This window comes from Heliangelus exortis, chromosome 25 (assembly GCF_036169615.1).
Source record: "Heliangelus exortis chromosome 25, bHelExo1.hap1, whole genome shotgun sequence".
Classification (NCBI taxonomy): domain Eukaryota; kingdom Metazoa; phylum Chordata; class Aves; order Apodiformes; family Trochilidae; genus Heliangelus; species Heliangelus exortis.
The window spans coordinates 577,798-605,206 of NC_092446.1; the positions used below are offsets into that span (position 1 = coordinate 577,798).

Sequence of the window (27,409 nt, forward strand, 5' to 3'; positions counted from 1 at the left end):
AATAAATTGCATTTGTTTTCCAGAAGAGTGCTATGTCTGTGAGTAAAACCTGGGCCACAAATTTAGCTGTTTAAAGTAAAGTATCACACCATTGAAAGTCAACAATCTATTTTATACAGTGCAGAACCAACAGGCCAAGAACTGGAGTTTCTTTTTAATATCTATATAAAAAATAATGAGCGATTTACAGGTCTCTCTCTAGTCAGAACCTCAGAAGTATGTATAAAGGTGCTGTACAATATATAAACATTTATACCCAGTACATCCATACATTGCTTAGCATTCCAAGGCCACATTGCTAAGTCATCTGATACAGCAAGTACAGATACAAGTTCTATAAAGGAGAAATCACACACAGGTAAGACACTAAATCAGGTCACATTAACATAGAAAAAATACAGGGGGAGCTGAGGATGGGGTAATAATGTCAGTGGTGCTAATTCATCTTTGTATTAAATGTCTGTTACTGTAGGCAGTGGTTAGGGCAAGTGCATACAACTCAAAACAGATTCTTTTGTTAAGAATACATGGTTAATATCTACACTGGCTACTTCAAAGTATTAAATATTTTCACAGTCATACTCCACAACAGGGAGTATTTGTACGTATTATGCTACAGAGCAAATCTCAACGGATCATCCAATGTCAAGCAGCAGAGCACAGTTCAGATTTGCTTTAAAGCCTATTTAATTTTCAAAGTCTTTGTTTAAAAAGCTCTTTGAGTAGTCATCTGTACTTGTAAATAATTCAACTGATTCACTGTGCTTCATTAAGCTTTAAAAACATTAAATGTTTCAAAGCCAAAACGAGATATTAACTCATTCACTTACATAATAGCAAAGTATTAGCTTGAATTTTATCATGAGTAAAAGAAAAGCTTGATCTTTTACACTTCTTTCTCCTGCAAACAGGACCAAGGGATGCCTTTAACTATACTTTTGCAGTCATTAAAAAAGCCTGATATGGCAGGAAATCATCACTAAAACTATGAATAAAATAAAAGCCTTAAATTTATGCAGTCTGCTGTTCTTACAGCTGTAGGACTGATGTGCCAAATAGATTCTGGTGGTAATATGCCTCTTTTTCAAAATATGTATTCTAGCCCAAACCATAGATATTGTCGCATGTACCCTGTGCAGCATTCAATTCAGCACTCTTAGATCACAAACTACAAGTAACATCTGGGAGATTTCCAATACACACAGGCAAGAACCTCATTGCAGAAGCTGCAGTGGCAGTTGGTTCATCTGAAAGGGCAGAGGGGAAAAATCTGATTCCCAACGGGCATTAAATAACTAAGGATGAGACTCAGCACACAGCACCACACCAAGGTGGGACCTACTCGTGCAGAGGACATGGGGGATGGTGCAGTGGAACCAGGGATATTGGGTGATTGAACAGATCCCAGAATTTTCTCTTTTCAGGCAGATGTTGGCAAACAGTTGTCATAAGCATCCTTATCGATCAAGAAAACAAAGCAATTTTGCTGTGTTCATAAAAAGCAAAATTACAAAACACTGATTATGTCAAGTAGAATTTTTATCTAGATGATCTTGCATTAGGTATAAAAATTTAAGAAAAAAACACCAACTGAGCAGTATCAGTGGCTCAATTGCTGCCCTAGAATTGAGAGAACCAACTCACCTGTGTTCTTACTGACCCAGTAAAAATATGTGTATTTCCTTTAGTAAACATGCACCATGCTCTGGAGAAAACACCCACTTCAAACCAAACCTTGTCTTTCCTGTGACTTGAATACATACGTGAGGGGTTAGGTTGGCTGGATACAGTAGGTAACTTGGCACAGGAACAGGAGGTGAGTCATGATCCCGTTGGCAATATAGGCATTAAATAATTTTGTTCAGAAAGTCACAATACTATCTGAGGAAGCCGCAGCAGTGCAACATCGGGAGCAGCAGAACACCGCCTTCAAAAGGACGTGGGGACAGCAGCTTATGGAAGGGTTTCAGTTAAGCAATCCAAAAGGTCCTTCATGCAGCTTAGATAATTTAAGAACGAATCAAATACTTTCCACCCTCTAACCAGTTTCTGAAAAAAAAATGACAACTTCATGAAAAGAAACAATGCTTTTAAATGGTCGTTAGAAACTTGATTAAAATATGTTCTAAAAAAAAGTGTCAGTCAAACCCGTTTTTCAGCCACTCCTGCTGTTTGGGTGACTTTACACGTGCTCGGTACCCTCCACGGTCCAGGAGTTATTGGTGTTTTCTTGACTGGAGAATTACTCTCAGATTTGGAAATTCCATCATCTTTGGTTTCATCAGGCCGCTCCAGGTGTCTCTCTCTGTGTTGTCTGCTCAGCACAGCAGTGTCCTGTGTCTCTGGTCTTTGTTTCTCCAGGGAAAGCAGTGGAATATTGGAAAGACTGGACGCTTTGAATTTGCTGGAACTTGGCTCTCCAGAGTCCAATTTCTTCATTTTTTTGTCTTCAGATGTGTTGCTCCTAGAGTCACTGGATGGAAGATTATTCTCATCAAATACCACAGATTGTTGCTCTGGAGACCACCCTTCCACCTTTCCAGACATCTTCTGCTTTGTCTCTTTCCTGGTGACTCCTGCTTTACCATTTCCACCTTTCAATTTCTCAACAGTCACCTTATCACCACCAGTTGCTCTATCTTGATACTCTTGCAGCCTGCCTACCATTTCTACAATTCCTTGCTTACCAAGAAGCTTTTGAGGACTGCCAGACCTTCCTTGATTTCCACTGCAATATTCTTTTTTGTTACTGTTGTTCATCCCCATTTCTGTGATTTTACTCTCACTCTTTCTGGAACCGTCAGGTTTGTGTGAGAGATTGACATAGGTTTTTCCAGAATCCCCTTTTCTGGGGCTGTGGAATCCTGTGGGAGGGTGTCCCTCTGCAGCCCCTAACTTTTCTGGGCTTGCAGATCTGCCTCTTCTGGTTCCTACTTCCCAACTCCCTTTTGTGATTTCAAGCCTGGGACTGGAGGGACATTCCCATCTTGTCTTTGTTTTCTGGGGAGAAGACTGAGGCTTCATCTCAAACTGGTTTTCAGTTAAAGTGCTTATCTTTTCAGGCACAGTGTTCATTGCTTGTTCCAGTTTCTCAGACAGCTGAACTCTCATTAAAGCTTCTCCTGGTAAATGACACAGTTCAGATGGGGAAGCAGGATGTGAAGATGAAGATAATGGTGACTGTTCTTCATATATTACATTTGATGAAGATGGATTGTAATTATCCCAATCACCTGTAAGTGAACAGCGAGAGACTTTATTAAACAACTGCAAAAAAACCCAAAACAGTTATTTAGAAGTGTGCATACTACTGAGGTTCCAGGACATTATATGAAAACTTCAGTCTAAAAAAGACTATGTAGTGGCATAATCTCAAACTCTTATTTAGTCAGTTTTGTACATTGCATTGTTTTACAACAACCATAAGGATGATATTTTGGAAAAAAACCTTTTGTTTAGAATGCTGGCATGACCTCTGTGGGGCTGACATGGTTTTGTATCAGCACAGCTTCAGAGCCTACACAGCAAAATTGCAAAACAGGAAGTCCCTGACCTACATTGTTTAATATAAAAAAACCCAAATGAACCAAGACTAAAAGAAAACTGAAAACTGTGGAAAGCTGAGGATATTTGTAGCTTTGCACTTTAATAACAGGAAGAGATGAAACACAAGACATGCAGATTTACCAAGTCTTTAAGGAAAAACCAAGAAAAGCACTGAAAGCCCTTAATGTTGCTCAGGTTTCACGAAGGGACACAGACTGGAAGGAGCCAAACCTGAAGAAGGAAGAGAAAAAGCCCAGGACTACATACCAAAATCACAGGGTACAGCAAGCAAGATTTCAATCAGAAATGTATGATTAACAGCAAGATAAGAGGCAACAAAATCCTTCCCCCCCTCTCCTCCATCACTGATCTAAGTTGCTTCACCTAATCTCAGGCCTCACTTTGGGCAGAGAGCTGGACCTGATGGTCTTTAGAGGTTCTTTCACACTTTTCTGTGATTCTCTTTCTACCTCAGACTCCACAAAGATTTCTGTGATTCCAGAAAACTATTGAGGAGCCCTTGTGGTGCACAGGATAAACACCATTTATCACTGCTGAAATCATATCAAGCTTCTATAGCTGCTTGTCAGAAGAGCTGGAGGTGCCCACCCACTGCCTCCCCCTTTCTTACAGCTTGAAAATGCTGACTTTAAAGGCAGCTTCATCAGAAGCTCATCAGCACACAGGGAAGACTGTATTTAACTTTCATTACCCCTAATGGTAATTCAGGGTAATGCGAGAGGCAAACACAGACAGGAGTGCAGCAGGATGGCAGGAGCAGACCTGGCAGCTCGCAGATGGGCTGTCTCCCTGCCATGTGCTAATTCCCTGGCTGAGCTGTGCTCTGCAGTTTTGAACAGTAAAATGTTAATGGCCATCTTCCAGCTCTCTGGAGGAATGAAATGCAGAAAGTTTTGAGCAGATTTTGAGCAGATGCTGGCTGGTTCCTGTAAACGACTGAACACGACCCAAAATTTTCCAGGGACAAACTCATGGTTGGTGATTATTGTTGAGAAGCTCAGAAGTCGGAAAAAGTGACTCTACAATTTAAGTTTAGCATCAGAATCTTGGTGGGAGAATCAAGGGTTAAAAGACTAAAATGAGCACTCAGAGAGAAAGTGTTGTTTCCTTTAAAATGCTGCCACAACCACAAGTCTTTGATTTGTAGTTTTGCAGCCTTTCCTAAGCAAGACTCAAAATCACCACTTCTGTGCTCTGTAGCTGAACTCAGAGCTCCCGCAAGCATTTTTCTGTCTTTCCTTCTTTTGCCTGCAGCACTTGGTATGACTTACTGTGATCTGGGATCAAGCCAGTCCCTGGTCTCAGCAGCAGCAAAACTTTGTTCCCTCCAGCCTGAATCAGCTCAATGGCTCGTGTGTGAGTGATTCCTTGGGTGGGCTCTCCATTAATTTCAACAATCTGGTCACCAACCTGATGGAAAAAAAGAGTAACTAAGTCAGCCTCTGTGAATCTCTGACACTGTAAACTCATTTTTAATTTAGAAAGAAAAAAGTACAGGCTCCTATTTTTCCTCTCATGCTAAACCCCACTAAGCAGCAGCAGAACATTTCCATGTGTCACACTGACCAGGAGAGCTACTCAGCAGCTTCCCTGTGCCTGCTGCAGAGCTCAGTGCTGCTGTGGCACAATGACCTTCATGTGAGGAAAGGATTTTTTTAATTGCAGGCAGGAGAGCCCAGGGCTCTGCAGGTATCACGTGTAAGGTCTCTGAGGCCAATTGGCAACTTGCAGAGGTATTGGGCAGGTAATTACAGTTCATGTGAACTTTGCAGGCTGCTGGAAAGGGGTTGGAATAATCTCCCACTAAAAGGGTGATGAAACCTATTTCGCAGTACATGGATCAACCAAGGGATGTCACTAGTGCATAAAATTAGCAGATTTAAAGAGCCGGCCTGGGCTTTGTTAAATAAACTGTCTGTCAAAGGAGGTCACTGGCTGGTTACCCACCGGGCAGGACACGCCTCCCATCAGGCCCAGTTGCAATTAACCGAGTGAGGAATTCCCCTTCTCTGTTTCAAAATGACATAATTTTCCAGCTGAGAAGGAGAAACTGCATGACATGAAAACTGTGAACAGCCCCATGGGAGGGGAGCACAGCCCCTCTGTGCCCTGAGCTGCTGGTGGCCCTGCTCTGAGCAGCAGGTACAGTCCCACCAGCCTTTGTTACTGCACCTATTCTGCTTTTAGGACCATATTTGAAAGTGAATTTCTTACAGAAACATACAAATTAATATAATTATCTCTGAAACAATTTACACTCCTACTATCTTCACTGCACAGATCAGCAACAGCAAAATGAAAACAACAAACATTAATGGATCAAGGGCCAACTTGGTCAACACTTCTTTGAGAGGAGAAACTCACATGTACTCTGCCATCCTTGACAGCTGGCCCATCCTCTGCAAGTCGAAGGATGAACAAGCCCATGTTGTACTCCTTTCCTCCTCGAAGGCTGAATCCAAACCCTCGAGGGCCCCTTTCCAATTCTACTGGGAAACAGCCAGGATTCTGTGCAGGAAGTCAGAGAAAAAAAGATGAGGACCTGTACGCAGATTTAAACATTTGTTTTTCTGGAAAAAAGCTTCATGTACTTCTATATTTTGAGAAATACAACCCCTGATTTAAACTGAATTCATCACAACTCACGTATGGCCATGTGTAACAGCCTAAACACAGAGTGTGTTCTTCCCTTTACGTTTCAGACAAGCATGAAATTTTTTTCAAGAAATTTTGCCAGGTGTCTGCAGTAGCCTCATTACAAGGATTTTCTATTTCTTTAGTAATTATAATGAGTATTCAAGTATACTAAGGAGATTTAAAAATTCAGAACATAAGCAAAAACGTGCATTTGTACACAACTTTTCTACCCACATCAGACAGGGAAATATTTCATTGTCCTGCTGTTGAATGGCAATGCTATGTAGTGCCTTGACACGAGTGGTTTGTGTGTCTCACACCCTCTGGATGGTACCTGGGGGTGACGTCCACCAAGGGCTGCAGCCTCGGGTTGTGTCGGGTGCTTGTGCTCAGGCCAGGAAAGTCTGTAACTGCTTGAGACATCTTTCCCTGCTTCACCTTCTGTAGCTCCCCTGCACAGAGATGGAAGGACATGGATGTCAGCTTTGCCCTCCAATCCTTCTGCCCTCAGCCCCTGTTTTCCAAAGCCCAGAGCACTGTACCTGTCTGTGCTGGGGGAGTTGGTCTGTGCTGGTCCCAGTGGCCGGTGCTGTGGGGCTGGGCTCTGCCTGGCAGAGTTTGTTCCTGAGGGAGGACCACGGTGTTCTAACAAACCAAAGCAGAACTGACAGTCAGTGACTGCATTTGCCAGTTAAGTATAACAAGTAAAAAACCCAAAGTGCTCAAGCATCTTAAGGAAAACTTAATGCATATTGTTAGACTGAATTTCTCAGACACGAGACCTCCCGAGCCCTTCACAGGACTGCTTGCTGCTGTTACCAGGACGTGCCTTAAATAGGTTTTTCTCTAGAGACAAAATGTCAACTTTTACTCCTGGTTTATACTCAGAATTTTAATTTAGAAGCACAGGCAAGAAAAATGCCATCTGTTTGTTCAAATTCTCCAGTCCTCTTTTCAGCCTGCTCTCTTGTGTTTCCAGCTAATACATGACAAAAGCTGACAGACTCCTGCTTTTGTGAAAAACGTTAAAGAACATCTTCTGGTGCATAAAGTGGAATTCATTTATTCATCTGAAAAGCAAAGATCACACATTGGTGAACGCCAGGAGGCAGAGGGAAGAGGTACAAGGCAGTATTTTCCTTCTTAGTCTCAGAGGACAGCACTGTGGAACAGCAAGCTCTGTAGGGTTTATGCTTTGTGATGCTGAACAGCTTCTGGCCACGCGGGTGTTTTTCTCTCTGGAGCTGCCTCTTCCCTGGTGTCAACCACTGCCTTGTGAGCCATCTCTGCAGCTCAGCTCTGTCCCTTCAACACAGTGGGGAAAACATCTGAAGACCTGGCTAATTCACATCCACTCCGGCTTCCTACAAAGGCTTATGCTGTGAGATAAATTGCATTTACCCAGCTAAATCAAGGAGAATTATCAAGTGGTGATATATTTCCATTTCAGTGGAAAATGTTCTGCTTCTCCCTCTTTCATAGTCACAAAATTCTCTACATCTGAAACATACCAACTCCAGCTCTTCTAAGCCACACTGTTTCCTGACTGGCCTCTTCAGTCTAGTTTCATCACCTACTAATGACTTCTTTTTGTTTTCTTTTTTTTGAAAAATTGAGGAAGTTGGAAAAGTACTCACACAGAGTCCAGGTAAAATCATGCATAAATAAGGGACAAAAATGTTATCTTCCAAAAGCTAATTGTAAAAATAAAGCTGATTAAGAGTCTCAGAGAAACAGCTTTAATGCAACCAATTCAGACCGCAGCTGCATTATAAACATTTCCCTGGGCAACTCCTTTGAGGTGTGTCCCTTCAAACTGGAATAAATTAGATTTGATAAAAACGAAAATACTTCTAGAAAAATATCAATTTATAGAAGACTCTAGGTCTTTGAAAATCTGTATTACAGGCTGAGATAGGACATCAAATATTTGCAATGAATGTGAAATTAGAGAATCATCTGTTGACTTGACTCAACATGCTGGCTCTAGGCATTTATTATTTAAAGGTGATAAAGCCAAATTTCTGGTAAAATCATGATAGCAAGTTTAATTAAACTCACTAGCAGCAATCCAGAAAAATGCAGTGGTAAGCAGGGTTGGAAAAAACTTCTCTTCACATGATTGAAGCTTATATATTTATAAAGAACTGTTTGTGTAGGCACAACACCATGCTGACCACAGTGCTGCACAGGAGCTTTCACTGAAGGCACAGACTTTGAAGGTGGGACTCTGCAGCCACAGATATTTCCATTTCAATGGAAATGGAAATGGAAATATTTCTCTCTGTTCAGATGACATGGCAGCTGCACGTGAAGAATTTGCTATCAGGCTGGGAGGCTCTGCAGGAAACCCCTGAGCAAGGTTTTCATGGTGGGGTGTGGCCATTTTTCAGCGGGTGGTTTTGGCAGACAGCACTACAGGAAGTTTCTGCTGTACCCCAGGGGTGCAGCACTGGGCAATTTGAACGTGGCAGGAAGGAAAAGAAAAAAAAAAACCAAACAGGCTTTGTGAGTGTGGTTGGACCCACCCAGGTTCTGGGGCCATGCTCTGCCCTCACCTTCCTCAGCCACGACAGTCAGAGTCACCACGTTGCCCGCGTCCTTGATGAGCTGCACGATGCTGTCGTGGGAGAGCTCGATGATGGACTGGCCGTTCACTGCTGAGATGCGATCACCCACCTTCAGCCTCCCACACTGGTCAGCTGGGCTGCCCTCTATAACTCGCCCAATCTTGTGAGGAATCACTAGGAAATAAAGAACAAGCACAGCAAGAGGATGACCCCGGTGTCAGGTGTGCATCACGCAGAGACGGAATCACCAGTCACCCCAGGGAACACCCCTGCTCTAAAGGGCAGGACTGCCAGGACAAGAAAAACCTGCAGTAATGCAGAATGCTTCACCCCATAAAGTGAACAGAAATGCCAAGGCCTGACAGCATGGCCTGGCCACACACAAGGTGTTGTGCCTAAAGGAAAATATGGGGAGAAAATGGGTCACATCTTCAAAGGGATGAGCAAGACCACGTGTCCCGGGAGTGCTCTGCAGCAATCTGTTCTGCCACTCAAGATGTACACACAGACCTTGGAGCACTGTGTGGACTCAGAGACAGTTATGGACATCCACTTTAACACAGCAATTAGAAATCTGGATGCAGAGGTTAACTCTTCCTCCTTGAAGCCAAGAATTAAGCCTTAAATACACTTCAAAAGGAAATCAAAGTTCTCCTGACAGAGACAGACTCAGTAACCTGTGAGCACCTCGGCAGATCCAGCCAGCACGGCAGGGTGGGCTCCATCAGCTCTACAAAGAGCCTATAAATAAACACCATGTGAAAATCCACATCACCACCATGGCCTGACAGCTCTCCAGACTGCCCACAACCAGTGCATGCCCCCTGAAGGGGCTGGTGGCCTCTGATGTGGCTTCCTCCCACTCCCCACTCATGTCACCATTGGGTGAAAGAGCACCAGCATGAAGCAAGGCAGACCAAGCTGTCCTGGGGTGGTCTGTGAAATATTGTGAGTGAAAGATGACTGCATCTGGGCAGTGTGCTGTGTAAGTAACACCAACACGTGGAGCAATTCCTGAGGATCCCTCAGGATCCTCCAGCAGCAGCTCTGCTGCAAGCACCACGCAGCGAGGAGAACCCAGCACTTACCACCAGGAGGAGGTTTGTTCTTAGAGGTGAGGATGACAAAGCCAAATCCTTCATTCTCCTTCCTCTGCAGACGGACATCATAGACCTCTGGGGGCAGCTGGTTTGCAAACTCGACCCGATTCAGTCGGGGAGAGCCATTTTGTGACAGCACAGGCTGAGACTCCTCCTCCTCCCCTTGCTTTTCCCCTTGCAGGTGACACACAAACAACAAATAAGGAAAAAAACAAAATTGCTGTTTTACCAAGTGACTACAGCAAAACTGTACACGTCAGTATCAGTGCCAGCAAGAGGAAACAGTGTCTGCCTGGGAAAGTAAGGGTGAGTTCAGTAACAGTACATTGTGGATCAAACAGAGATCAGATGGACGATAAAGCACTGAAAGGCCCAGAGTCCTGCATGGGTATGCAGCCATGCAAGGAGAGCTGGCTGCACACTGCCTGCACACTGCTGAACAGACTGGGCACAGCCTCTGTCACAGCCATCTGATGCCTTTTTACAGTAAAAAAAAAAAAACAAAACCAAAAACCAAACATGGCTTTTCTGCATGCTACAAGATCTATGGCAGAGATCCAGCTACAAACTACAAGTATTGCTATCTTAAGTGAGGACCAACTGTTTACTTGGAACAACGGAAACACTTTTTAAAAAGGCAGCTTGAGGACTGAAGCCAACCTTTCTTTTAGGAAACCTAAACTATTTTGGTTCTGAACCAGTCTGTCTATCGGAACACATCTTAGAAGAAACTGAGAACTGATTTTGAAGGTGCTTTTTCCTTTTACTTTTGAATAAAGCAATGGAAAAGTTGATCTGATTGTAAAAGGACAGACAGACACATACCACCAAAGAAGATTTTCCTCCGGACTGTGAGCAGCACCTGACCATTCCGTGCAGCACTGGTCATCAAATCCAAGACTTGTTTGTGTGACTTCCCTTTGACAGGAACCCCATCAATACACATCAGCTCGTCCGCAGCTCGGAGCCGCCCGTCTTTCTCTGCTGCTCCCAAGGGGATGATGGCTCCAATGTAAATCTGTCAGCAGAGCAGAGTCAGGGGATTTGAACAGCAGAACATGAACTCATCAGAACGTGCAATGGCTGGAATCCAGGTGAATCCAGGCAGATGAAGGCTTTTGGGATTATCTGACCATCCTATGCTAGCAGAAGCACAGCCAGCAATAGTACTTTGCACAAGCCCAGTGGGTACAATTTGGGGCTCAAAGTATTCAGTAAGTACAAAAAGTTTAGGGGGATTTTTAATTCCTACTTTCATGAATTCCATAAGCATCACTATCTCCCGAGCATATTTGTTTGTTGGTGAAAAAGCCCAACTTTTGACACAAGTTTACACTGTGTGCTTATTACATATCTATGATATCCCAGACACTACGGAGACAAAAGCCTCTGTTATTTGTTCCACTTCTGATGTAGATTAAAATCAGCCAAAAAGAGAAAATTAAATAGATGCAATCTGAATCAATTCTTAACCTTTGAAATGCAGTTACTGAATTGATCAATTTTGCCATCACTTAACTGTTTGGAATGAGAGGGAAATGGGATGATAGAGTAGGAATGATTCTAACAGCAATACTGTAGGATAATATATGGGCAACAGTGAACTGTTTCACTTACAGGCTGATCTGGTCCATCCCCTCCAAGCACCCGGAAACCAAAGCCTGACTCTTGTTTTCGTAGGAAAACATCCAAATCTCTTGTGTTTGGAGCTAAGACAAAGCAATATTTCAAAACATGTAAGGAGCTATCTTTGATTACTGAAAAATTATGCTTTTGTACCACAAAATTAACTATTTCCATGTTGAAATACTCACGTTTGTCCTCATACATAGTCTTAGACTTCAGGTAGACTTCTGAAGGGTCCAGTTTAGGAGAGCCTGGTCGTACAGCAGTGGGTGGAAATGGCATTGGCTGTGGCATGGCATCACCAACAGCTTCCAAACCACCCCAGCTGTCCTGCTTGTCCTTCTGAAACAGACCCCACATTAAATCAAAAGCACAGGACACCAAGGACCCTTGTCATTTCCCATCCTAATTCCCCATTGATTCTGCATTAAAGTAACTCTAAATACTTATGCTGGGTAAAATCCAACCAGGAAAACTGGAGCGTGGCAGTCTGCATGTGTCTGTGCATGTTAAGCAGAAGCACAAGCAGAATAGACCTAGATATGTCCTTTTATAAAGAATGAAAAGAAAAAAACCTCAAGCAATTTAGCAGTCTGACACACAAGTACAAACACAAGAATTTGCCCTTTTTAACTGAATTATTTTGCCATGCTGCTTAATGCCACTGAACATCGAGTGCTCCATGAGAAGTTGCTGCTGTGTATGTGCTAGAATGCCAGTCCCAAGTCAACAGTATTTTTAGTGTGGCTGCAGAGAGTGCACAGAGCCACACTGACAGGGTTTGCCTCCTCTAACTGCAGAGATTTATGCCCTGATTATTTAGTGTGGGCAGCTGTGTAACTGGAAGAAACTGAGTCTGCAAATCATGATGAGTGCAGCCTGTTTCAAGCACACTGGACTTGTGAGTTCACATTATCCCACTGCTGGGATAAAGGTTTGATACTCAAGTGGCAAGACAAAGTTCGAAGAAGCAGCTACAACTGTATTCTCCACCAGAAACAAATCTAAATACAACACTAATACTCACCCCTTTGGAAGTTTTAGTAGGGGAGGGAGGACCTGAAGAAAATACAATGTAGAAAGCAACTGGTCACCAAAAGTTAGAACAGCATAAAAGCAATATAACCAGCTTCTCCTGAGCTGAAAATAGTAACTGCTCATTCACTCTTTGTTAATGGCAATGTGAATATTCAGTTGACAAAAAAAAAGAATCACTTCAGAGAAGTCTCAAATTAGAACTTGCACAACAATGAAAAACACCTATTTCTCTTTTTGCAAACACTGGCCAACCAAATCACATGTCAGCTCATTGGACATGGAGAGTCTGTGAGTTTGTCCGGGGGAATTTCACTTGCTAACAAATAAACCTAATTATTTCTTCGGTTATTAAGGAATAGTAGCATTTACATAATAAAAGACTTGGAGATTTTTGCAAATGTTGATGACTGTTTGAAGTGACACTCTCAGAGTTACAAAAAAAGCTTAAAGGGACACTAGGCAGCCATGTGTCACTCCATAATTCATTAAGCTCCTTCTGGCAAGCACACACTATCTACTAGTCAGCTTTTGGGAAGAAGACATATTTGGTCTGTGAGTGACAGTCAATGTAAAGGTATAAATACAGATGTGAAAATGAGAATTTTTCTCATCTCTCCAGTGCTCAGCTCCATTTCACTGCTGGTGCTTCTTCCTGTCTTGTGTAATCACCTCTCCATTACAGCTACTGTCACTGGAATACACATGGGGAGACTGAGAACACTCCATACATCATTCCCTCATACCCTTTGTGTTATAATAGAAACTGTGTTTTTGCTTTAGCACTTCCCAGACACTTGGAAGAGAAAGTGCATAAACATATCGTAACACATTTTTGAAAAAAACACAAACCCTAGCAACATTCTCTTATCCCAGACACTCAGGGGTATAAATTAAACTTAGAACATAATGGCTCAGAGACATAATAAGCTGCTATTTAACTGTAAAGAGCAGACACGATTTAGATACCACACTAAACAGCCTTTTAAAAAGCATATAACCATACACAACAACTATAGATTACATATGTACCTCCTCTTAAGATAAGCAGTGGCACCTCTGCTCCTACTGGAAACTGCTTCAGTACTTCCACCACTTGCAGATGTGTCAAGCTCTGCACGTTCTGATGGCAAATCTCCTTGATTACATCCCCTTTCTGAAGGCCTTGGCACCACTGGCTGTCTAAAATCATTTTCACCTTTTGTCCTGTAGGACTGTCTGCAATGGCAAACCCAAAGCCTTTAGGACCTTTGACGAGAGGGATGGTGACCAGCTCTGGCTGTGAACCTCCTGATGATGCCAGAGAGATCCTCTGCTCAGCTGTATCCAGGGAAGGGCCATTCAGACGACCATTGACCAACATAGGGGTCATTTTTCCATTTTGGTCCAACACAACTGTTCCTGCAATTAAATCTTGGCTGCTCACACAGACATCTCCTTTGGTCACAGGTGGTCCATTGATAATAGGTGTAGCTGTCACTATATCTACCACGGGGTCTTCATTGTCGTCAGGAAGAGGATAACCACGACACAGAGTCATGCTCACATACTGATTGACAGGAACGAGCTGGAACATCTGGACAACATCTGCATGGGTATGGCCAAGGACACAGCTTCCGTTTATGTCTACAATTACATCACCTGTTAGAAAGAAAGTTCAAGAGTGTCAAAAATAGAAATGAAACCACCCACACCTATCCTGTGGTCTGATGCTCAGAAAAAATTGTATCTGGAGGAAATCACTGTGCAGTCTCTAAAATTAATGATGAGTGGTGGCTGGGCTATTACTTCTTGGCTATCTGTTGCCAAAAAGCATAAAGGATTTACTCTTAGCATTTATTCTATTTCATCTCAAAATAGTGTGCTAAATATATAAAGTTTAATCTGCAGCAGATTTAAAAAATTATACTGTACATCCACAGGAGATGAGGCAGTGCACGCATACTACTACAAGCAGATGTCTTCTACTTTAATTCGTATCATACAGCATTCTAAACTCAATCCAGAATAAATCGGATTTTTTGGGGGGGTCCCATGTTTATTTTAGGACTGGCTGAACTTAAGCTAGGATTGTACCCACATGCTTCATGCTCTTAGGCTGTTGTCACACATGGCTAAGTATGTATTTTCAAAATGAAGCAGAATTAGACTTCAGACCTGAAAGCTTGTTTCATAATTTGCATCATTTTGAGCATGAAACTTCGCACAAGATCCTTCACAAATCTGAAAACTCTTTCATTTGGTGAGGTGTTCATATACAGAGTCAGCCCTCCAAATTCCTGCCCCTCAGAAGCTGCATTCTCTGAAAGCACCGCAGGAAATGGAAGTTCAGAGACATAATACTTGACCTGGTGCAATTCTCCCATCTTGAGCAGCAGGTCCATCTTTTAACACATTCTTCACCTGGAGGAACTCATCAGGTCTGTCCCCTCCAATGATTGTAAAGCCAAAGCCCATTGTACTTTTTTTCAGCGATGTCCGTATAAGTGCTCCTGTCAGCTGGGATGGGTCTCTGGTGAAGACAGACTTCTCTGACCCTTTTGAATTATGGCACAAAGACATGAAGGCAGGAGAGCAGGGTTACTTTGGTAGCTTTCTTGTTTCATTTGTTTTTTTAAGGTGTGGGAAAAGGTTAATGATTTGTTTGGTTGACATTGGTGACCTCCACCACAGGGATGTGGAGTAAAGCAAACAAAATACTGTTACACTCATTTCACAGCAGAGTTCAGTGAATAGGGAAGTGAACAGTTTTTTCAAGGTGGCTGTACAGATTACAAGAGAACTGGAGCTAAAGCTCTCACCTACAGTTCCCAGTCTTGCACTCTGACCCTAGAATACTACGTTTAAAGTAGATCAAAAGCATAAAAATTCAAGGTGCAGTTTTATCTGAATCTTCTAGGTGCACCGCTAACCTTCCATTTATTGAAAAGCTGCTTATGACAACCAGCTTCAGAACAGTAAAAACTACTTTAAAGCAGTCAATTTTAATATTAAAAAATCAATTAAAAAGGTGCACAGATTTGGGGAGGCAACACCACGATGTCCAGCAAGAAGAGAAGGTTAATGCCTTGGTGAATTCCAAAACTGGTTACTTATGATGCATAGTGGCAGATAAAGATAACAGTGACAATAAACACAATACCTGATTTTGAAGGGCCAGCATCTGTCTGTCCCAGCTGTTTTTTTCTTTTGGCTTCCAATACTGGGTTTTCAAACTGAGTTTTCTGGTTAATATGACTGTGGGCATACAAAAGGTAGATCAGGATTTCAGCAGAAAGCATTCTGCCTGTGTCACAGAACAGACAACCACAAAAGATACATCTACAAATACTATATTTTAGTACCTCAGAGTAATCTTCTGGAGGAATGAACAATAAACTATCTTAACGAAAATGGGTAGCATTTTTATTCTTTCAACAACTTGATTTACTTTAAGAGCCAATACAATTTTTCTTCCTGTAATTGTTAGGTAGAATATACCTTCATTCTCCACAAATTTTCAAAAGGTTGTAATAGATCAGAAGTGAGAAAATATGGGGTTTTTCCTTGACATTATGTGTTGCTCTCATCTACCCATACTGTTAACAAACTCAGACATCATCTTTTTACTAATAGATGTTGAAGTAGCACAAACAGTAAGTTAGAGCAGAATTTAAATATCTGCATTGGCTTTGCAAAGTGAAAAAATGTTATCTTCTTCTCTGAAGCAAACATTTCCAGCTGTACTAATTTTCCTCTCCATGGTTAAAGAGAGATTGCATTTATTCTGACCTGAAGAAGATTCAGAAGAGCTCTTGGAACAATTTAGAAGTTATTTCCTTGGCTCTTTGGAGACAGGAGTGAGATACGAGTTACTCTTGCTCTTTTTCAGTTACCATGTCCCACTTTTAAATTAAGTGACCCCATTTTTATTAAAGCTAAGGAAAAAGACATCAGGTCATTCCCATTAGTAAATTACTTTGGCTGTTACTTGCTTTCCTACCCTGAAAGTCATGGATCTTCAGTGCACTGTTCACTGCCTCTACAGCTGGTTCATGTTTGATACCCACACTGCATTACAACCCATACACACTGCTGATCAAGAGCTTTGTTATTTTCTGCTCAGTGTATGACAATGTCAAATTAATAATTAGCACTTACTCAACATAATATGTTCCGTATTGAGGGTCTTCTATTTTCTCCCACCCATAAGGAAGTTCTGCAACCAGAAAGAACAAAATTCTCCATTACAGTGGCAAACTGTTGGCAAATATGAATTCTTATGAAGGAACGAGAGGACAGATTACAGACTCATGAAAAATACAAGGAAAATACAGGTCCTTTTTTCTCCCCTTCATTTGTTTTAGGCTGGTCCTTCTGATGAAAGGATATCAGCCTTTTCCCGGGAGTGTGAAGGCCTAGAACTCTCTCAGTCTTTGTTCCACTAGATGAGGAGACTTTATTCAACAAAATCACACCACTTCAGACATATAATAAACTTAAGGACAAGATACAAACTAACCTATTTAGGAGGAAGAACCTATAAAGGGGAAGAAAAATACATTATTTAAAATTAATTAAATATAAATTATGAATGTGATTTGATAGCTGTTGACTCTTTAAACTATACAATATGGATATGGTTGCACTGTGCCTGCCCCCAATACAACTGTTCTCTAGCAATGGTTTAGTTTTTAGCCAACCCAAGAAACCTTCAGTCAGAACAGTAATGGCCACACGTGATGAGCAAAAATAGAACCCCCACTGTGGTTGGCTGTATCACCTTGATGTTTACAAGGTAGTGAGACATTCTAAAACCAGCTGGCAGGTGTTGAGGTTTGGCCATGTCACATTCAGCATAGACTGCTGGGATGAAATCTGCCAAGAGGGTGAAACACAGCTCTGTGCTGCTGCAGCCACAGCAAGCTAGACAGGGGCTTGAGTTTGGACATCCCTATGTTAGGGGTCTAAAATAAAAAAAATACCTGTTTGATCTAGGTATTGAAAGTTGCATATGAAAGCCTCCTTTTTATGGCAAAGTCAGAACCTGGTAAGATGGTGCTCAGCAGCAGATCATTACTGACTGAAGACAATAAGCAGTTAACACAGAGGTCCAATTGTTCCAACTTTACTGTTCTAGTTATCTTGTCCATGGAAATTTAAATATTAGAATAATGGATAAAGTCAGGTAGCTAGGCATTTGAATGATAAAATTGGTATGTAATCTTGTTTGAGGCTGCCCTAAATTTGATACAACAGGAATTTTCCTAGTAAGGGACAGCATGTTACCAATTATTAATACCAGCATTACTCCACAGGGTTTGACAAAAGACCCAGTGGGTCTATTCATTTAAATGTCATTCATTTGGATAACCTGCATCTTTGTTTAAAGTGTCCTTTTTTATCCTGTGGTGAGCTGCACGTATGTTTAATAAGCAGCACTTAGCATCCACTGTCCAGCTGGCTTCATTAGGAATTCAGGATTGTGAGGCTGTGCAATTTGGGAAGATGACAGGCTATTTGAGTCTGCCTCAGCTTTTGTAACAAGTCAAGCATTTGCAGAAGACAGAGCTATTTGGTACTCTTCTCTAGCTGACTAAATTGCATGACTATGTAGGTAGTGGTTTCAGGAATTACCTGTAGGCCAGTCATGAACCTGACCTGTAAGTCTTGAAGAAACAGCATGAAGAGTTGGAGTCAGATTGTTCCTCTGTTTATGCATTCAAATATTATTTTATGTCACATGCAATAGGTATCACTGGCAATGGGTATTACGCTGTATCTTCTCCATTACTCCTATATCCTAACACTTAGGGACCTTTTCCTATTGCCATATTCTGTCCATGCAACAACTTCCAGTGAGACTGCCACTGACATATGCAGCTTTCTCCCAGGCAATGACAGTTACTGGAGCAAAATATCTCATTCTCATCTCAGGAATGCAGATAAACCCATGATTTGGTCAGATTCTACTATTCCCGTGAAAACACACTGTGAACTCTCACAAGTTTCCGTGAACTCCTACTGCCACCAAACTGGGGATGCTCAACCCTACATTGCCTGCTCCAGTCTCATGTATCAGGAGGAAGCTTCTACCACAGCAGTCATGGATCATATCCAGCTGTGATGAACTCAGGCATTTACTGGTCACAGGTGGCAAATGAATTCTGAACATCTCACCTCCATCCTCACAGTCTTCAGGAGCTTTGGCTTTCTTACAGAGCCGTGGATCAAGCCATGTGGTTGTCTTGGTGTTATGGCTGTGGAGCAGAACACACCCCATTAGAAGAGAAGGTCCTCAGATTCATGAAACTTTGCTTTACATTAACTTTTATACATTTGCTACCATGCAGAAACTGTAGCCTTTAGATAATGTAACAAACATCGAAAAACGAATAAACAAGCTCTTGAATTCCAGAGAAGTTTGACATAGTGAAGATTTATGTGATCTTACACCTCATCTAGCAATACCCACCCAGCTTTTTATTTTGTGAGATATAAAACTCTAATTACAGACTTTATACATGGAGCCATAAGGTTTGCACAACTGCAATTGTATCAAGCGTGCAGCACAGACCATCAGCAAGGAAAACAAAACAGGGGGAATATATTAAATTTCATACAGAGATAGAAGCAGTAAGATCAGCAGAACGTGCAAGAGCAGCAGGCAGCTTCCTAGGCTGCAGCTCATCTGCACTCCTCTCCCCCGGGGGGGCACAGCAGCCCCTCCATGGTGTTTCTCTACTCACTCGATGAAGTAGATCATGCCAGTGTCAGTGTAGGCCATCTCCCAGTTCTTGGGCAGTGGTTCCAGGGTTTCATCCCTTGACAAGTAATTTCTGAAGTCCATGGAGCTGCTTGTCTGGTTGTAGCTGGGAACAGGTTTCATCCAGTCAGGAGAATCTGAATGTCTGTCTTTGTTTTCTGCAGTTGTTCAGGGAAAGTGTTACTATTTGTCAGATATTTATGTTGTTTCTCACAAAGAACCACCCTCTTATTCTGGCTGAATGCTCAAGCATGTCCCTGTATGTGATGTGCATTTTTTTTTTTCAGCTGTGAACTTTGAAAAGCTGACATGAAAACACTGAACTCTGCTCTTCCCTTGCCAAACAGAATTAACCTTGTATTTTGTGTCTGAGACTATGCTGAAAAATCAACATGGCAGAAATCCAAGCTGACTACATAGAGAACAGTGTTTGTAATGCATCAAACCACCCCCAAATCCTACTAATATTCCTCAAAGCATCAGAATGAAAAGTAGAAAAGACCCAAACTGCCAGTAAAACAAAAACCACCCTCCTGCAAGCTACAACAAGAAACAGCTCCCAAAAATTCCAACAGAAAACTTCCAACACAAGCCACTGCTGCCCCTTCAGCCCCTTCAGTTTAGGGTCAGTATCCTCCAGGTCAGGAGGTGATTGCCCATCACCCTCACCCAACCACCAACCTGGCACCAGCTGCTCTGAGCCGTGGTGTTGCCACCCTGAAGCTTGCAGGATTACATCAGGTCTGGCCTTAAACACTCAGAAAAAAATCATCTGCAAATGCAATGTGACTGTTTCTCTCCACGATCAGTTCTTCCCCCTCGAGATGAGTAACCATGACAGCAAAAGGAAAAGGGCATCCTGCCCATTTCTGAAACACCCGACTGGATGGACACTTGTCTACTCTCAATATCCTCTGCTTTATTTCTCCCCACAAACTCCCCTCTAGACAGTTTCAGGTTCTGCCATAGTTCTCTTAACCAGAAATAATCTGAAAATTTTACAGCTAGTGTCTCCCCTTAAACCAGTTGTTTCACTAAAATCTCCTGCACGCAAAATCAACTCCTCAAAATCAAACAATAACATTTACAGGGCATAGATTATATTCTGCAAAGGATTCTGTTATTTCAAGAGTGGATAAATTTTTCCTTCCTACTCATGAAACTGGCCAATACCCAGCACTACATGTTCTCTACTGAGCAGTGCATTTTTATGATGCAATTGTACATCTGGCTGGGAGAACAGCTGTTTCTTTTTAAAAGATAATTTCAAAATCAAGTAAAAACAGCAATCTGAATAGAAAACTGCCTTTGAACTTCACCAAAAATAAAGAAGCAGCTCAAGCAAGCATGAATGTTATTTGTACATTTCTTATCCATTCATACAATACTTTAGGGAATTTCTCCCCTTATCAACCAACCTATCCCTCCGCTGCCATTAATTGCTTCCTTTTCCTCCTCTTCCTCCTCTTCAGGGAGAGAACTGTCCATCCTTTGCATTTTGCTGACAGATGTGGTTCTTTTCCTCTGTGACTCAGTGTCAAAATCATTGTCAAAAAGAACTTGATCCACGGGATCAGGCTGAAAGGGGCTGGGCTCTGCTGGAGGCTTTGGAGTTCCGTAAAAATTACCTGACAATGAGACAAAAATCAAGATGCCAAAAGCACTGATACCTGCTGAAAGTACTGGCTGTGAAAGTTCTTGCCCATATTATATGTTTTTCCTGAAAGATAAGAACTGTAACTTAACTTATGCAAGAAGACAGCAGCACTATAAAAAACAACCAACAATCAAAACCCATTTATGTCCGCATTGACTTTTTGTTGATGGTGCTACAGGACATCAGAAAACAATCTGTGTAATTCAAAATTTCTATCCTGCCACGTGTTTTCATAGTAGAAGGTGAATTTGTTACTTTGCCTTGAATTCACAAATGGGAAACAGTCTAAGAGAAGCAAAAATGTGAAAATCAATTGTTCTTACTCTATATACTGTTTAACTGATTAACAATAATATGCAGCAACAGAAAAACACAGAAGGTCAAATTAATTTTGTGCAGAAATATAGAACTACTATTTACATAAAAACTGTTAAAAAAATTGATTTTAAAACTACAGTACAACAATTTCCTAGTCACTAACACTTGGCTAAACACAAGCCCTTAATATTGCTTCATCTAAAAATTATTTGTACTTGAGAAAAATGAACAGATTTTCACTTGAAATTTCAATTTACAACACAAAGACTAGGAATCATCTGTTGTTTTCTGGAAAAGCATTTCACCAACTGACCTCTCTCCTGACTGCTCATATGATTTTTATTAGAGAATTGAGCACAGAGCAAGAGAGCTTCCCAGAATTCCTGCAGATTTAACATTGCTGCTCTATTAATGCAATGACCACTAATGGGCAGGAAAAGTGGCACTTCCTGGGTGCTGGGAGCTGCACTTAGACCAAGATCCTGGACATGAGTGCTCTGTCTTATTCCCACTCCATTACACGTGGTCAACATACCATCATATGTTCCACTTTCTAGCAAGGCTCCACTTTCTTCCAGTGCTTTAAACTGATCAACAGGAATGAAATTATAGTCTACCCCAGGGACCTCCCCATCTCTGGGAGCCCTTGTAGTGCCTGAAAAGACAGAAAAACACTCCTGTAAGATACTGCCTGTTTACCAAATGCTGTCTACTGTACAATTCAGTAAAAACAATGCCTTTTTTAAAATCTTCATACAACGATATCACTCCAGAAACATCAAAGTCAGAACACTGGTGATCAAATGAACAATAATGTATAAAAACTAGGCAAATAAATTACATAGGAATGAGAGTTTCGGTATTGAGGAAGGGGGACAAAAAAAAGCTGGGTGAGGCAGTAATTAGAGAGAATTCTTTCTTATGCTCAGTGAACTGAAAATTTATTCTGTGGCAGCTGACGGCGCCTGAGCCAGGCAAAAGAAGTCTGAGATTCTGGGGAGCTGTTTAAGAGCTGTGGTATTTTAACACAGCTGTAATGGTGCTTCTCTCCACTGTTCTCACCATTACTAACTCACTAATATGTAATGAGGCCAGTGTCCACATGTAATTTTTGGGCCTCCAAACCCATAACTGGGCACAAAACCTATTTTTTAATCTTATAACTCAGAATGCCATTCATCTAAACACCAAACCCTGGCTTTTTCAAAGTAATCAGCACATTGCTGTGTCAGTGCAGAGGTTCTCAAAGTGTTATGTCTATAGATATGGCCTCCCATAGTTATAATAGCTTAATTAAAGTGCTCCTGAAAAGGACTGCACTGATTTATTAGTACATATAACGTAAGAGTATTTTAAAGGCATAAGTCAGGTTTTTTTTCAGGCAGCAGAGCTGCTAGTAAACAACCTGTCTTTCACTATTATTCTTAAAAGAAGGTCACAAACCCTTGGACATGATCACTGTGATAATGATGCTAAATTGAGAATGGAATTCATATAGTTACAAAAATGTAAGCTGACACATTTTCAAGTTTTCAGTGCAATATATATTTACACATAATCAGTGAACCTTTGAGACAAGGTACGGGATGAATTTGTGATAATTAAGAAATGAAAAGGCACAGAAGGGTAAGAAGCAACAACAGACTATTTGACAGCTGTCATTGTGTCCTGGACCTTGAACAGTGCTTTCTATAAATGTCCACTGGCAAAGCAGTCACCTTTAGGCCCCTTGCTGGGGGCAAGTCAACACCTGTGCTGGTTGGACTGGGAGATGCCAGCAGATGCTCAGAGCAGAAGGGTTGGCATAACTGATGAGACAGGTCCATCCAGATTCTCTGACTAATTAATTCTTGCTGTGACACTGAAGTTTGTCTATGGGCTATTTTTGCCTCTGCCTCCTGGGCCACAGATTCACCCTGCCTCTTGCCACCACCCTCTTGTGCTGTCTTCTCAGGATGTGCCAACAGCAGCTGCCCTGTGTCCTCAGTCACTGCAACGCCTTCTGCATCTAATCCCTTCCTGCAACTCTCCTTCCAGCTTTGCTACTCTGCCTAATGCACGTGACCCTCTGAGGTCTCTGTTGTCTTTGTGCAAAAAACAATACACTGACAAAAATCAGGGTGTGTTTGTAGTGTTCGACCATGCTGAGGAAGCTTTATTCCCCATGGTGGCTGTGGTTATTCTAACAGCAACCAACAAATTCCTGATGAGTTAAACAGATATTCCTGAAATACCCTGAGCTCTGAAGGCTGAAGTTTGTTCTGTTTTATCAGTCTGTATCAGCTGTACCTTTTCATCGCAGTTTAAGATATGAAAATAGCAAAGCTATTTGCAGAAGTTCCTGCTGCAAGGTTAAACTATAAACCAGATTAGGCAAGCAGGCATTTAAAGCTCTTGAATTATGTGATGGTTAGCAGGAACAGATCAAATGATCAACATACTTACAAGGGATGGTTCTCAAGTAGAGATTGTCTCTGATCACTTGCTGGAGTTTATGGTCTATCGAGCCCTTCTGGAACTGAAGGCTCAGGTAGTGGCGCAAGTCTTTGTTGATGACTTTTCCTTAAAAGCAACAAAGAAGAATAACTTGTAAAAATTAACTAGGATCTCAGAACAAGAATGGCATTTCACTGCCATAAACATTTCAAAAAAAGAAAGCAGTAGAAAGAGTTGTTGCTTTAAATGCAATGACCTGAACAGAAAAGCCATTCTATGCTACCAAAGCCTAGCGTGGTGACTGTAGGGATAGCTGAGCAGCAACCATCCAACCTCAGTATCTCCCCCAAGCAGGATAGTGACAGTATTCTGCAACTGTTTGGAAATCAAGAAAAAGTATCAAAACACAAAATGTATTAAAAGTGTCTACAAACAGGAAACTACTTCAAAATACAGTGATAATACTTTTTATCCAGTTTACACCTACAGATGAAGCACCTGGACTAACTGTTTTGTCACATGGGAATCCACACTCTTGATATTACAAAAAGAAAATGTTTTTTTTAAAAAACACAGCATGACAGAAGACGTTTTTTTACAATTATTCCTTTGCAATACTTCTGTCAGGTATCATTAGCACATCTGTCATATCAGTAGATAACCACGGCCCCTTCAGCACACAAATAACTGAGCTCTTGTATTACTGCTTCATCCTTCTGACAGAAGGGTACAAAACAATCTTTTGTACCCCGTCATCTTCCCAGAAAGCACATTAAATAGGGTTCAGTGACCTTGATAAATTTAAGTTACATACTCCAGCAGAACACTCGGGGCTTTAGGGAAAAAGACTCTTAGTCTTTGTCTTCAAAACCCAGCCCAGAGGACAGCCAGTTGCAGGCGTACGCTGGCACATCACCTCCGGGGAACAGAAGCTGTTCCTGTTGAGTGACATCAGCAACAGGTTATGGACGAAGTCCATTTCTCACCCTCCTTTAACACTGTCATATTTTTTTACAAATTACACTCAAAAACATAAAGAGCACTGTGGAGTGCTGAGGGAACACCATGGCACAGAACTGACAGCTCTGCAGGAGCTGCACGGATGCAGTGACCCCCACAACACGGCTGGGCTGTGCTGCAGCCCCCAGCCCCCCAGTGCTCTGGGGTCATGACAGTGAGCCCCCAGCCCAATTCCCTGTGTTGCCATCATGAGCTGTTCTTTATAAAACTTTGGATTCGTTTCCTGCAGAATAATGAGCAAAACATGTCATGGAAAATGAAAACAAATGGTGTAATCTCCTGGAAGAAAACTATTTTCCATTTGTTATTGCAAATCACTTTATTGTTTGTAGACAAGATGGCTTCTCAACATTAAAAATGTTTCACCACTAAAATGCTCCATCCATCTCCCTGTCAAAGCCAGATCTATAGCACTGCAGTTTAACAATACAAACATATTTCACTTAGGCAGATCAATACACACACACTTCACTTGGGCTGTGAAGTTGTGTTGCTAGCTGGTTGCTAGCTACGTTTGGAGCCTTGCACCTTGGAAAAACCTGGAAAGAGGTGAAAATCTGTGCTGGATGCAGAATTACAGAGACTATAGTCACTGACCTTACCCTCTTCATGTTTTAAAATTTAAAAGCCTATAAACCTTTTTCAATAAATACCAACTCAGTCCAAAGAAAGTAAAAGCAGAGGTGCTACTAAGTGTATGGTGACACCAAGGGGTTAATATTAACATTAAAACCTTAAAGACTGGACTATACTCTGAAACCAAGATGACTAAATTGAAGATTGAAAGGACCGCCTGGGGAAAACAGAAGAAAGTCAAACCAAATAGTAAGCAGAGATAAAATGACAAAGTCACATTGAGAATAGTGTACATTAAAAAGCGGAAAAATAAAGTAGTAGTAAGGATGCTCCAGGCAGCCTCCAGAGCTTGTTCTTACGCAAAAGCCAGATATTTCCCCCCCCAGGAGCTGAACATGCTCCTTTACATTGTTTCACGCAGGCTTTTAGGAGAACCTCGTGTATCAGACTCTCTGAAATGACCTAATAAATGTCGGGTTGGTGTTTGCTGCGCTGCTGAGCTGTCTCTGAAGGATGACACATGCAACACAGGGACCAGTCAAGAGGAATAATGCACTTTATGCAATTCAGGTTCTGCGAGATGAGCAGGCACAAGCCTCTTGTTTTCAGTTTCAATTTAAATTAAACACAAAAGAACTGTTTAAATTAGGATATACACACTGCAGTTTGGGAAGGAAAACTAAGTGACTGAAGAAGAAAAAAAGCTTGAGCATCACTGCAGTAAAACAGCACAGTGAAGGACAGAACAAAGTATGAGTGATAGAGACACTGCAAAAAACAGGGGGAGTGGCTTTTATTTCTTATCACACCACAAACTGCAGTGAAGAAGTTGCCTTTGCTGTGCACCTAAGCAGGACAAAGAGAGCTATTTATACATCCAACCTGTCACAGAAATGCTATAGCATATACACTGCAGTTGTAAAGAGGTGAGCACTGCCATGGTGCTACTAGACCTCAACACCAAGTAGTCCATTCTAAAGTAGTTATGTTGGTAAAACAGCAAAGTTTAAATATGGAAATAAAATTCTATGAATTCAATATGTGAAGATTTTATGCTGTTGCCCAATAAGAAGTCTCATCAAAATAATGTCACAAGTACATCTGGCTAATGTTGCTAAGTGTGTGGAATACCTGCAATATCCCAGAGAAATCACTCTGAACACCACGTGGAAGTTCTCAGTTTTGTTTTGATGCATGTTCTATGCCCACAACCATAGGTGACAACTCTCTAGAGGCATGGCATGTCACATGCTATGCGGGGAGCTGTAGGCTGAAGTTTCCATGCCAACACCTCTTAGAGAAAGTGGCATCTATATGCTAATGAGGAGCTGCAAAGCTGAAGGGTGAAGGGATGAAAACAAGGATTATTTCTGGCAAACTTTTGAAAAAACTCATACGCTGTGACTGCAAGCAGGAAACACACACTAAGGACTAATAAAACAGCTAGATGGCTTTGCTCAAAAGTGGGTAACCAGAACAGGAATTATCAGGGTTAATCAAGTGGAAAACAGTTAATGTTTAATTAAAACTAGGCTACTGATGCATCAAGTAAGGTCAAGGGATCTTTGATGTGACCAAGCAGAAGCCATTTAAAGACACTTCCAGCTACACAATGTGCATGTTAGGAAACCAAAGCTATAGTTAGCATGCAGCTAATTAACTCTATGATATTCCTCACCAACTGCTCACATACAACCATTAAACACAAGTTACTGATCTGCACATGCAACAGAACCCCCAAATTCACAGACTATGGAAAAAACAAGAAAGCCCAGCAGGAACATGGCACCATGATGCTGCCCACCCAGCAAATACACACCTACACTGCCAGTACAAGAAACTTGTGGGAGGTTCAAACTATTTCAATTAAATTAGAAAGAGACAGCAACATTTTGAGAGGAGCAGAGAGGAGCTCCCTAGGAATATTCAGGCCTATAAGTTATCTGAGATGATGACCAGGTCTGGGCCCATGATGCCTCTGGTAGCAGAGGTCCTGGTCCCATCATGGGCTGACCTCTACTCAAGGGAACCTCTGCTCACTCACCAGGTACACTGCTGATTCTTCAAAGAGCAGCCAAACTCTCTGAAAGCTGAAGCATTACTTTCTAGGAGAAAGAAAATG

The 27,409-nt window shown here is 41.7% G+C and overlaps 1 protein-coding gene across 4 annotated transcripts in view; it reads right to left on the reverse strand.

Annotated features, from left to right (window-relative positions):
* Nucleotides 1-91: 91 nt before the first annotated feature.
* Nucleotides 92-27,409, reverse strand: part of MAGI3 (membrane associated guanylate kinase, WW and PDZ domain containing 3) — a 52,761-nt gene continuing 25,443 nt past the window's right edge. Inside the window, exons 2-22 of one of the 4 annotated variants that reach the window (XM_071768790.1) lie at nt 23,701-23,817; nt 21,791-21,910; nt 20,699-20,908; nt 19,264-19,438; nt 18,695-18,774; nt 16,676-16,733; nt 15,678-15,772; nt 14,884-15,072; nt 13,568-14,176; nt 12,528-12,559; nt 11,689-11,839; nt 11,492-11,583; nt 10,700-10,892; nt 9,863-10,048; nt 8,763-8,948; nt 6,747-6,849; nt 6,539-6,656; nt 5,932-6,075; nt 4,839-4,977; nt 3,688-3,777; nt 92-3,233 (exon numbers count right to left, since the gene is read on the reverse strand). In XM_071768790.1, the coding sequence (XP_071624891.1) occupies nt 3,728-3,777; nt 4,839-4,977; nt 5,932-6,075; nt 6,539-6,656; nt 6,747-6,849; nt 8,763-8,948; nt 9,863-10,048; nt 10,700-10,892; nt 11,492-11,583; nt 11,689-11,839; nt 12,528-12,559; nt 13,568-14,176; nt 14,884-15,072; nt 15,678-15,772; nt 16,676-16,733; nt 18,695-18,774; nt 19,264-19,438; nt 20,699-20,908; nt 21,791-21,910; nt 23,701-23,817 (3,047 nt within the window). In that variant the 3' untranslated portion in view covers nt 92-3,233; nt 3,688-3,727. Of the gene's footprint in view, nt 3,234-3,687; nt 3,778-4,838; nt 4,978-5,931; nt 6,076-6,538; nt 6,657-6,746; nt 6,850-8,762; nt 8,949-9,862; nt 10,049-10,699; nt 10,893-11,491; nt 11,584-11,688; nt 11,843-12,527; nt 12,560-13,567; nt 14,177-14,883; nt 15,073-15,677; nt 15,773-16,675; nt 16,734-18,694; nt 18,775-19,263; nt 19,439-20,698; nt 20,909-21,790; nt 21,911-23,700; nt 23,818-27,409 lie in introns of all 4 variants that reach the window. The other 3 variants (XM_071768789.1, XM_071768788.1, XM_071768787.1) reach the window with 3 other exon arrangements.